The sequence below is a fragment of the Vulpes vulpes genome, chromosome 9, assembly GCF_048418805.1.
Source record: "Vulpes vulpes isolate BD-2025 chromosome 9, VulVul3, whole genome shotgun sequence".
In the NCBI taxonomy this organism is placed as follows: Eukaryota; Metazoa; Chordata; class Mammalia; order Carnivora; family Canidae; genus Vulpes; species Vulpes vulpes.
The window spans coordinates 104,815,966-104,828,386 of NC_132788.1; the positions used below are offsets into that span (position 1 = coordinate 104,815,966).

Genomic DNA, 12,421 nt, shown 5'->3' on the forward strand with positions numbered 1-12,421 from the left:
TTGATGCCTGCTTCAATTTCCTTCCTGGTTAATGGGTCTGTTCAGATCAATGGAACAGAACAGAGAATCCAGAAATGGATGCTTAACTCTATGGTCAACTAATATTCGACAAAGTAGGAAAGAATACCAACTGGAAAAATGACAGTCTCTTCAACAAATGGTGCTGGGAAAATTGGACAGCCACATGCAGGAGAATGAAACTGGATCATTCTCTTACACCATACACAAAGATAAACTCAAAATGGATGAAAGACCTAAATGTGAGACAGAAATCCATCAAAATCCTAGAGGAGAACACAGGCAGCGACCTCTGTGACCTCAGCCACAGCAACTTCTTGCTAGACACATCTCCAAAGACAAGGGAAACAAAGGCAAAAATGAATTTTTGGGATTTCGTCGAGATAAAAAGCAGTAACACAGCAAAGGAAAGCCAACAAAACCAAAAGCAACTGACAGAATGGGAGAAGATATTAGAAAATGACATATAATTTAGAGGGCTAGTATCCAAAATCTATAAAGAACTTATTAAACTCAACACCCAAACAAAACACAAATAATTCAGCCAAGAAATGGGAAGAAGGCACGAACAGATATTTCTCCAAAGAAGACATACAAAAGGCCAACAGACACATGAAAAAATGCTCCATATCACGTGGCATCAGGAAAATACGAATCAAAACCACAATGAAACACCACCTCACACCTGTCAGAAGAGCAAAAATGAACAAGTCAGGAAACAACAAATGTAGGCAAGGATGAGGAGAAAGGGGATTGTTCTTACACTGTTGGTGGGAATGCAAGCTGGTGCAGCCACTCTGGAGAACTGTGTGGAGGTTCCTTAACAAGTTGAAAATAGAGCTATCCTACAACCCAGCAAATGCACTACTGGGTAGTTACCCCAAAGATACAAATGTAGTGAAATGATGGGACACCTGCACCCCAATGTTGGTAGCAGTAATGTCCACAACAGCCAAACTGTGGAAAGAGCCCAGATGTCCATCAACAGATGAATGGATAAAGAAGATGTGGTATATCTATATCTATATCTATATCTATATCTATATCTATATCTATATCTATGAAATGGGATATTACTCATCCATCAGAAAGGATGAATACTTACCATTTACATCAATATGGATGGAACAGGAGGGTATTATGCTGAGTGAAATAAATCAATAGGAGAAAGACAACTATCACATAGTTTCTCTCATATGTGGAATATAAGAAACGGCACAGAGGATCATAGGGGAAGGGAGGGAAAACTGAATAGGAAGTCATCACAGAGGGAGAAAAACCATGAGAGACTCTTTAGGAAACAAACTGAGGGCTGCTGGCAGGAGGTGGGTTGGGGGTGGGGTAATTGAGTGTTGGGCATTAAGGAGGATATGCGACATGAAGAGCACTGGGAGTTACAGGCAACTGATAAATCATTGAACACCACATTTGAAACTAAGGATGTGCTATATGTTGGCTAATTGAATTTAAATTAAAAATAATTAAAATAAAATAAAATAAAAAAGGCTTTGTGCAAATCTTCTAAGAGGAAGAAGTTTAAGCATTACAAATTTATTATTTAAAAAAAACAAATTTATAGATCCGATACCTAAGAGGAAATGCAAACTCAAATCCTTCATTTTGTATATTCCAAATTGTTGCAATTATATACAAAATGTTGATAATCCACTGGTTACTGTATCAATTAGTAATTGCCACAAATAATACTTCATCGCAAACCACTCTTAAAATTCAGTACCTTGGGACACTGGGGTGGCTCAATGGTTGAGACTCTGCCCTGGGCTCAGGTCATGAATCAAGTCCCGCATCGGGCTCCCTGTGGGGAGCCTGCTTCTCCCTCTGCCTATGTCTCTGCCTTTTTCTATGTGTCTCTCATGAATAAATAAATAAAATATTTAAAAAAAAAACCAACTCAGTACCTTAAAACAATGATACTTGATTGCTACTCCTGAGTCTGTGAGTTGGCTGAGCAGGTCTGCTATCTTAGCTGGGCTTGCTCACCTGACTGCCATCAGCTACAAATCGGCCAGGTGGCTGATTGAGGCCAGCCTCAGCTGATGTAATGGGATGACGTAGCTCTCCTCTATGTTTCTCACACCCCTCCTGCAGGTCAGCAGGCATGTTCTCAGGGTGGAGACAAGGATGCAAGAGCAAGTTAACACTAACTCTGGGAAACAAACAAGGGGTAGTGGAAGGGGAGGTGGGCAGGGGAATGGGGTGACTGGGTGATGGGCATTGAGGGGGCACTTGACGGGATGAGCACTGGGTGTTATACTGTATGTTGGCAAATCGAACTCCAATGAAAAAATATGCATAAAATTTTAAAAAACTAATCATGTAAAGGACAAAAAGGAATGCACACCCAATTTTGAAACCCTCTGTCTTTGAATCATTCTACTGACCAAAGCAAATCTCAAGGCCAAGCCTGAGTGAGAACAGTAAGAGGTCACAAAGTGATAGGGAAGGGGTGTAGAGAATAGAGGCCACCTCTTGAGGCCATTGATCCAATCAATCTACCGCAACTGGTGATGGGTAGGAGCTGTGCCATCTCTTGTTTCATTATCCCTTAGAACTGCGGCATCTGTATTGAACACTCTGGACAAGCCAAGCACAGAAGACCAACCTGTCATAAATGAACTCGTGGGTCAGCTTCCCTCTCAAGCTGTGGCTGCCACAAATAATAAAGACTGAGCTTCCATCAACCAAGTTTAATATCGTTATCAAGTTGTCTAACCCATGATCATTACTGAGCTAACTGAATCTTAGGTGGTAAGTTGACTCAGAGTAATTATTTAGTCTTTCCTCGGTATTCCCACACTAAGAATGTCTGTGGTCAAAGGAAGAGAAGGAGAAAGTTACAGGGTCTGGAAGAGGAGCTCTGTGGTCAAGAGCTCACAGCCTAGCTCAACCACTTACAGCTGTGTGATGCTGGGAAAGTGACCTAACTTCTCTGAGCCTCGGTTTCTTCATCCTGAAAATGGAGATTAATCATTCATTTACTCATTCATTCAACATATTTGTGGAGAATCTACTAGATATAATTCCCTGTGCTTATAGAGCTCACAGTCTAAGCTGGAGACGCCTAAGAAAAAGAAGTTATAATACAAGGTTAGAAAGCATGAAGCCCTAGGGACATACAGAGGGACATCTAATCTTACTTCAGGAGATTCAAAGAATGCTCCCTGGTGGAAGTGATGACTGAGATTCAAAAAAAAAAAAAAAAAAAGGTAGAAATTATCTGGATTTTGAGGAAAGGTGTCCTAGGAGGAAGGAATGGTATATGCAAAGTCCAAAAGTCAAGAAGACATTTTTTTTCTGTTTTTAAAAATATTTAATTTAATTTAATAATTAATTTATGACTATTTTTTAAAGATTTTTAATTTATTTATGAGAGAGAGAGAGGCAGAGACACAGGCAAAGGGAGAAGCAGGCTCCATGCAGGGAGTCTGATGCGGGACTCGATCCCGGGACTCCTGGATCACACCCTGGGCCGAAGGCAGGTGCTAAACTGCTAAGCCACCCAGGCATCCCTCTTTCTGGTTTTAAAGACAAGCTCTGCTATCTGCATGGCAAACAGAAGAGTATTCCAGAATATTCTAGAACATTCATGAGTGAGTCCCCAGGGGCTCTCCTTAAAACTCAAGTTCTGGTTCAGCCAATAGAGGGTATGGCCTGCTATCCTGCTTTCCTCACAAGGTGATGCCAATGCTTCTGGTCCACAGACCATACTCTGAGTAGGGAGGTATTAGAGTGGCCATAGAAGGGAGGATATATATATTTTATTGTTCTAATTTTAGTATATGTGCTACCAAAGTGAGCACAGAGTATATCTACATTTTTTTTTATATCTACATTTTAAAGTTGCATCTCCCTCCTCTCTCCCTGGCAATCAAGATTTTATGCAGGATGGAGGGCAACGTGGGATGGTGATAGCTTTGTGAGCAGTGTGAATCCTAGGCAAGTCCCATGAAAGTTCCTGGAAGGAAGAGAGGTGTTGGTTCCCTGAAAGGTCCCAGGAAACCAAAACACTTTCCAAAGTGTGCTGTCATCAAGCGCTGCAACCCTCCATGAAACGCTGGGATTCTCCTCCGTCCAGCACTCCTACTCACCAATGTAACTGCATTAAGTGTTTGTCCAAAAGTAGTTGATTGGTCTATGTGTTTTATTCACCCCCTTGGGGCCCATAATTATTGTTTTACTGACCATTTCTTTCAAAGCAGGAGGAGGCTTTGTCAAAGGGTATGTCAGTCAGTCATATGGTAAATCATTAATTGAGGGGCTGCTCTGTGTTCTGGAGAGACACACTTGCAGTCACGCACCCGCGAACTTGGGAGAACCCAAAATAGTAGCCAGATAATCTTGGTCATGCCATTGCACTGGGATCTGTTTCTTCCAAACTCTGGAAACTCAAAGAGCAGAACATGGAAGATGGACTGATAACCTAGAAGAGAAAGTCTTGTTTCCCAGAGAGTGCCGGGGCTGGCAGGATCTTGCATCTGTGCATCAAGCTGTGAAGAGATTTCAGAGTAGGCTCCCGTAGGCATCTGCTTTCCTCAGATGTTGCTCCATAGCACATATGAATGGAAGAAGAGCTTTAATCCTGTGAGAGAGAAATCAGAATTAGAATCAGCAGGATTAGGATTAGAAATGTGATTCCAGGGGTTTTATGAATACACGGGTCTTCTGTAAATACAGAGAAATGTGGCAACAAACACTGGAAGGACAAACACTAAAATGTTAACATTGATGGTCTCTAGTGTGGCAGACACTAATGGCAAACTTGAAAGCTCTTCTCAACCTCTTCGTCATCAATAGCTTCCACTCTAGGGGCAAAGAAGCCAAATGCGTGTTTTGTTAAGTTCCTTTGTAACTCTGTGTTGCCTGTGATACAATTCTGACCAACTAGATGAAAGGGAAATCCCCTAAGGGGTTTCTGGGAAAGCTTTTCTTTCCTGTGAAAGAGAGAGTTTGCTGCTTCTGTCCCATCCCTCTTCTGGCCTTCAACATGGTTGTGATGTCTGGAGCTATGGCAGCCATCTTGCAACCATGAAAATCATTTGATGAAGTCAACATATTGTTAGTGGAATGGAAAAGTAGGGAAAACCTAGATCCTTTACAACACCCCTGAGCAACAGAACCCGTATCAGAAACACCTAACTCTGAGCTTCTATTCTTGGGGGCAAAAAAAAAGAAGAAGAATTTCCTATTTAAATAAGCTACCACTGAGGTGGGCACTTGATGGGATGAGCACTGGGTGTTATTCTATATGTTGGCAAATTGAACACCAATAAAAAAAAATTTATTTTAAAAAATAAGGCAAAAAATAAATAAGTAAAAACTAAAAAACATAAATAAGCCACTGAATCTTAGTTTCTTGTGCTTAGAATAAATCAGTGAAAATATAAAAAATTCTAATGGAGGATGGAAGAGCTGTCGTAAATTTTTTTTATAACCCTGTAAATTTTAAATGGCAATGGTAGCAATGCAAAAATATGTGGGATTATGTGGAAAAATCAGTTTTGCCTCCATTTGCACATTCATTTCAATGTTTCTGAAGTCATATATGTGAAATATAATTCATATGTTAATATATATCGTAATTCATTTTTATAATAGATAATTATGAAATTTTATATATTATATATTATAGTATAATAATTAGATAATATATAACTTCATAATTATATATATATATATATAATCTTATTTATAATTATCAACAAGAGAAACTGGCAGATGTTATTACTGGCTCAAAAAAGACGGGCACTGAGGAGGGCACTTGCCAGGATGAGCACTGAGTGTTACATGTTGGCAAATTGAACTCCAATAAAAAAAAAAACGAAAAAGAAAAGAATGCAAAGAACAGAGATATGTATGTATTATATAATATATATAACATACATATATAATGTAAACAAAAGATATAAAACATATACTTGTATATAATGTACATAATATGAGATATATATGATACATGTTAAATAATACATAATGTATATTACATAGTGTATATATATATATATATATATCTTCTGTGCATTCTCTTTTGAACCAGTTCAACATCTGCCTCACTCTCACTGATTAGTGAATAGAATAAAATCCTTAATGTATTCTCATGTTATGTCTGTATGAGTCATCATTTCATCTTTTTTAGCTCACACAGGTACTAAGGGGCAAAGCTGGGATTTGAGCCCAGGCAACCCTGGGTCCTAAACCCCGACTCTTGAACACCACACTTTATTAAATGTGCTAATATACATGGACACTCTTAGCTCACAGTAGGTACCCGGTGCATAGTGGTGTCTGGTATTGCTAAGAAGCAGTAGTTCCATTTGAACAGAACTGCATAAAACACACAGTCTCTCACCGTCTTAGAAGTGGAGGGGACAGAGGACAGTAATATCCCTGTGGTCTGGGACTCGGAACTGGGTTTGATCTTCCTGGTAAGGCATCTCCTATATTCTTCCTGTACCTGGAGGAAGAGACACATCACAAGAAGATGAATTAGTCCTAGATGCAGGGATGTGGGTTGTCAAAGGCATATTCCTGGGAAGGATGGGGCTGGGAAGGGCAACAGTTATGTACCTGGCGGTTGAGCAGACAGTGAATGATGAAGATGAAGGCTCCCTGCAGGCTGTTGATGATGGTGAATAGGTAGGCCATGATACGAGCCATGGATCCAATCTGGAAGATGCCCAACACCCAGGAGCATCCCAAGATGAAGAGCTGGGCAAAGGCCTTGCATGTCAGTAACCTAGGGGAGAAGATTTGGAAAGGATAAAGTTCTGGGCAGTGGCTGTTGTCCTCATGGACCGTACTCCCACCACCAGTCTGAGGCTGCCACCATGTCATCTGCTACCTAGGTGAGAATAAATATGGGGTGGTCTCCAAGCTCAGAGGAAGGGAAATGGGAGTCCCATCAGCATTTAAAAGGCAGATGGCCTACAGATACACGTAGCACAAAGATGTGTAGACACATATATTTAATGCAATATTATTGATAGTGATGAAAATGCTCAAAGGACCTACAGGTCCAAGAACTGAGGACACATTAAGTGAGTGGTAATACCATAGTATGAAATACGAGGACTTTTTTTTATTTAATTGAAGAAAAACTCGCATAACATAAAATTCACCATTTTAACCATTTAAAGTGTGCAATTCAGTGGCATTTGGCACATTCACAATGCTGTACAATCATCATCACTACCCAGTCCTAAGATATTTTTATCACCCCCAAAAGAAACCCCACACCTGTCATGCACTCATTCTTCTCCCCCTCCCCTAACTAAAACAACCCTGGGGTCCACCCATTGATGAACAGATAAACAAAATATGGTCCATCCTACCCTGGAAAATTATTCAGCTATTAGAAGGAATAAAGTACTAAAACCTGCTACAACATGGATGAACCATGAAGACATTGTCAGTGAAGGAAGCCAGTCACAGGAGAACACAGAGTACATGATTTCATTTATAGGAAATGTCTAGAACAGGCAAATCTATAGAAACTAAAAGGAAATTATAAAACCATTTTTCAAAAGATTTTATTTTTAGGTAAATCTCTACACCCAACATGGGGCTTGAATTCACAACCCTGAGATCAAGAGTTGCATGCTGCACTGACTGAGCCAGAAAGGTGCCCCATAAAGCCATTTTTAAAAATGGTATAAGAGTGACCATATACAGGCCCTGGATACCATGGAAACTGTGCCTCAGTTTCCTAAAATTGGTGTAGGGATAATAATACAATACCTACAGGGTGATATTACTTGTTCTGCAGATTAAATGAGATAACAAAACTCCAAGGGTGCTTGCCAGAGTGTCTGGCCCAAAAACATTTTTGTTAGTTGTTTTTTAATCATAAGCATTGATATGAAGTCAGCTATGTATTTATGTGAGGAAAACCCAAAGTTCAGAATGATATGTATAGTATCCTATCATTTATGTAATAGAAGGTGAATGTGTAGGTATAGAATATTCTGGAAGGAAGCTCAATTCAAATGATAATGGTTGCTTAAGGTGGAAGAGAATCTGGAGACCTGGGGATCAGGGGATTACTTTTCATGTGTTCCCTATGGAGCCTGCTTCTCCCTCTGCCTGTGTCTCTGCCTCTCTCTCTCTCTTTCTCTCTCTCTCTCTGTGTCTCTCATGTCTCATGAATAAATAAATAAATCTTAAAAACTTTCTTTCTTATCATTGCATGTATTAACTCTTTTATACTTTTGTATCAACTTTTTAAAAATAATTTTTAGAAAAAAATTATTTCAGATGGGATGGATGAGGGATTGGATACTGACAGGAAAACAAGCAAAGGACATCATATGGTTCCTGACAATAAAACCTAGACCAGCTCCCCACAGGGAACCTGCTTCTCCCTCTGCCTATGTCTCTGCCTCTCTCTGTGTGCCTAATAAATAAATAAAAATATTTATTTATTTTTTATTATTTTTTAATTGAAGTTTGATTTGCCATCATATAGTATAACACCCAGTGCTTATCCCATCAAGTGCCCTCCTCAGTGCCTGTTACCCAGTTACCCCACCCCCTACTCGCCTCCCCTTCCACTATCCTTTCTTTGTTTCCTGGAGTTAGAGTCTCTCATGGTTTGTCCCCCTCTCTAATTTTTCCTACTCAGTTCCCCTCCTTTCCCTTATAATCCCTTTCACTCTTTCTTATATTCCCCATATGAGTGAAACCATATGATGATTGTCCTTTTCCGACTGACATACTTCACTCAGCATAATACCCTCCAGTTCCACCCATGCCAAAGCAAACGGTACTTTAAAACAAAAAATCCTAGACAATATCTGACTTTGCTAGATCTAATGAATATTAGTTGAGGCGTGCCTGGGTGGCTCAGTTAGTTAAGGATCTGCCTTTGGCTCATGTCATGATCTTGGGGTTCTGGGATTGAGCCCGCATCAGGCTCCTTGCTCAGCAGGGAGTCTGCTTCTCCCTCTCCCATGTCCCTCCCCCCACTGCTTGTACTTTCTATCTCTCTGTCAAATAAATAAATAAATAAATAAATAAATAAATAAATAAATAAAATCTTTTTAAAAAATTAGTTGATTGATCAAGAAACACAAATGGTCTATAAGAGTATGAAAATGTCTCACATCTGACTCCTAACTCTGGGAAACGAACTAGAGGTGGTGGAACAGGAGGTGGGCGGGGGGTGGGGGTGACTGGGTGATGGGCACTGAGCCGGGCACTTGATGGGATGAGCACTGGGTGTTATTCTATATGTTGGCAAATTGAACACCAATAAAAAATAAATTTATTTAAAAAAAGGAAAATGTCTCACATCTGTAAGATTAAATAATACGTGCAAAACTAAAATAATAAAATAGTATATTTAACCCATTAAATTAGCAAAAATGACACAACAAAAATGATAAATCCTGGTGTTGGCATAGCTGTAAGTAAATAAGCACTCTTGCAAATGGAAACAAATTTTCTGGAAAATAATTTGCGATATATACTAAAAGTGTGACAATCCAACCTGCCATTTGGCCTGGGCAGTTTCATGCCTACCATTATGAACAACCACAGGCATGGAAAAAGATCTATTAGGGTATTCAAGACTGCATTCTTTATAATAACCCTCCTCCCCCCAAGGCATCAGAAACAACTCAAATGTCCGTGAATAAGGCATGATTTAAGTAAGTTGTGCTGTATCCTTACACTGAAATGCTTTACAAAAAAAAAAAAAAAGATATTGTCAAAGAATGTCTAGTTAAATTGAAAAATATCCATGCTATTAAGAGAAAATGGTTATAAAAATGAATGACTCTATTTTTGTAAATATCACATATAATTATGCACAGTAGATGAGTTAGAAAATGTACTAATAGTTTCAATATAGGAAACAGTCTTCCTAGTAACTGTGTTACTACTTCATAAGCCAGATAAAGTGGACAATGTTAACATCCCCATGGTAAATAAGGATAAGGAAAGAGTTTCAGAGAAGTTATGTAACTTGTCTGAGGTCACACAGCTTGTAAGTGTCAGACCTGGTGTTTGAGACCCCAGATCTAGACTCTGAGCTGTTCTGTCCTGGACACCAGGACCAGGCATACAAAAGGGACTCAGTGGATGTTTGTGGGGAGAATGAAGGAGACTGGGAAAGGAGAGAAAAGGAAGAAGGGTCTGCACCTGTTGTCTTTGAGCTTGGAGACTTCAGCGTTGACGCTGGAAAGCTTCTGCCTCAAGATACACAATGTCCAAGTTAGGAGGATGGAATTGATCTACAAAGTCAAGCAGAAAGGGCTAAGAGATTGGAGATACACACAGACAATGGCCAGACCACCTGTAAGAGACCCATAGTCTTCAGTAACCACCCCAGGAAGCAGTTGACCCCAAACAACCAGCTCTTGAGTGGTAACTGATAGCCTCCCTAATTTCTGCCCTCACTTCCAACTTAGGACCGAAAGGAAAAAACCAATATGCTGCCCTAAGCATTCACATTGAATGCGCTGCTTTGAGTTAGGCTGCCTATAGAATCCCGATGCATACAGCCTCTGATCAGGCCACACCAGAAGCCATCCCTGTTTTATCCCTATAAAGCCTTGCCACTCCTCTGACTGCTTTTGAGTCTCTGCAAAGTGCAAGTGATGGTGGTTGGCTCCCTTACTATAGCAATAAATAAGCCTTTGCCGGTTCTTATTTGGGTGATTGCCCTGGGACCTCACAATGTGATCTTATTTGGAATTAGGGTCTTTACCAGAGGTGACCAAATTAAAATGAGGTCATTACAGTGGGCTCTAATCCCACATGACCTTATAAAACAGGGATATTTGATTGTGGTGATTATTTCACAATGTATACATATGTCAAAACACCAAGTTACACACCTTAAATATATACAATTTTTATTTGTCAGTTACACCTTAGTAAGGCTGGAAAAAAAAAAAAAAAAACCTCTAGGCTTCCCTTTGCTTCCATCCCACTGTTTTCTTTTCCTCCCTGACCATCAAATACTCTTTTTTTCCTCCAAAATAAAAATAAATAAATAAAAATCATTTTTGAGATCCTAAAAAAAATTTTTTTTTGCCTCCCTTTTTTCTCATTTAATTCTGATCCTCAGAAGACAATAATAAACCCATTCTTTCTGCAACACAAAGGACAGATAAGATTGTAGTCCCTTCCAGGGGATTTGCAATGTTGGCAAGAAAAAAAAAAATCAGAAGTCAAAGAAATTACACTCTAACTTGGAAATCTCAAGAACTGGGGATCAGAAGGGAGAATGTTTGAGAGGAATACGTGACCTTGGCTATCCACCTTCCATCGGATCCCTTGGGTCTCCTTATCACACTGTGCCAAGCAATTTGCTTACCACGATGATGGTACAGACTGGCCCCAGGAAACTCCAGATGAAACCCGTCTCCGTATTCAGCCAGCAGCTATGGAGAGAAACAGAAGTCAGTGCTTGTCTCAGAGTCTTGACCCTATAAGTTACTCACAACCCAACAAATGCACTAATGGAGGAGAGTATAGGGAGATGACCCTGAGATGAAAATTCTCATGATGAGACAGGCTACAGTTCAATTTTCTCTGGGCCTCAGCAAGTCTTATTTCAGACCTTCTTCCTGGGTAAATGTTCCTGGAGTATAATTTGATGTCCTACATAGAGCTCATCCTCACTTCATAACTTTTGTAACCCCTTCCTCTCTGTTCAGACCTCCTCACTGGTACACTGGACCTTCAGATCCCAGCTCAAATGTCACCTCCTCTTAAAAGCCACTTCTGACCATCCCTACCCGTGGTCCTTCTCTAGCAGAGCTTGCTGCTTTTCTTTTTTATTGCATCTATCAGTGTCATAAGTTATGGTGGTGTGTTTCCTTGCAAACTGTTCTTCTCTCTCTACCAGACTATAAGCTGGGTGAGAACTCAGACCTTGAACTTTCGTTCATCTCTGAATACCCAGCACTCAGGGCAAAGCCTGGTGTGGATGAAGTATTCTATAATTATTTCTTAAAAGAAATGAAGGGAGGGAAAGATGGAGGGAGGGAAGGAGGAATGGAGGGAGAGGAGGAAGAGACATGCCATCATGTCTCTAGTAATTGGTTTTCACCATCTGACAACCATTCCACCACAGTCCGTAACAGCACTCCAATATTCCCTTGTGGAAGTGTGCCTCCCCCAAAAGAGAAGGAAAATAATCAAGTTTGGCCAACCAGGCGTTCTCTCCCTGGAACAGGAGTCTCCAGGTAGCAGTAGATAAAAAGGTGGAAAATGCATGGAAAACCATTTCAGTTGATACTGGACTATTTCCTTATCAGCTTCTGCATCTCTGCATGGAGGCATCAGACTAAAAGCTCTAAAGAATTAGTTCTCCGAGAGCAGCCCTCAACCAATGGCTGCTGGGAGGGAGATGATGAACAACTGGTGGGTTATTGGA

At 40.1% G+C, this 12,421-nt stretch overlaps 1 protein-coding gene across 4 annotated transcripts in view; it reads right to left on the bottom strand.

The window, feature by feature from the left end:
• Positions 1 to 3,378: 3,378 nt before the first annotated feature.
• ADGRE1 (adhesion G protein-coupled receptor E1) overlaps positions 3,379 to 12,421 on the bottom strand; it is a 60,224-nt gene continuing 51,181 nt past the window's right edge. For all 4 annotated transcript variants that reach the window (XM_072721619.1, XM_072721621.1, XM_072721622.1 and 1 more), the window contains 5 exons: positions 11,357 to 11,423; positions 10,177 to 10,268; positions 6,604 to 6,772; positions 6,386 to 6,490; positions 3,379 to 4,618 (listed from right to left, as the gene is read on the bottom strand). In XM_072721619.1, coding sequence (XP_072577720.1) covers positions 4,613 to 4,618; positions 6,386 to 6,490; positions 6,604 to 6,772; positions 10,177 to 10,268; positions 11,357 to 11,423 — 439 coding nt within the window. In that variant the 3' untranslated portion in view covers positions 3,379 to 4,612. The remainder of the gene's footprint in view (positions 4,619 to 6,385; positions 6,491 to 6,603; positions 6,773 to 10,176; positions 10,269 to 11,356; positions 11,424 to 12,421) is intronic.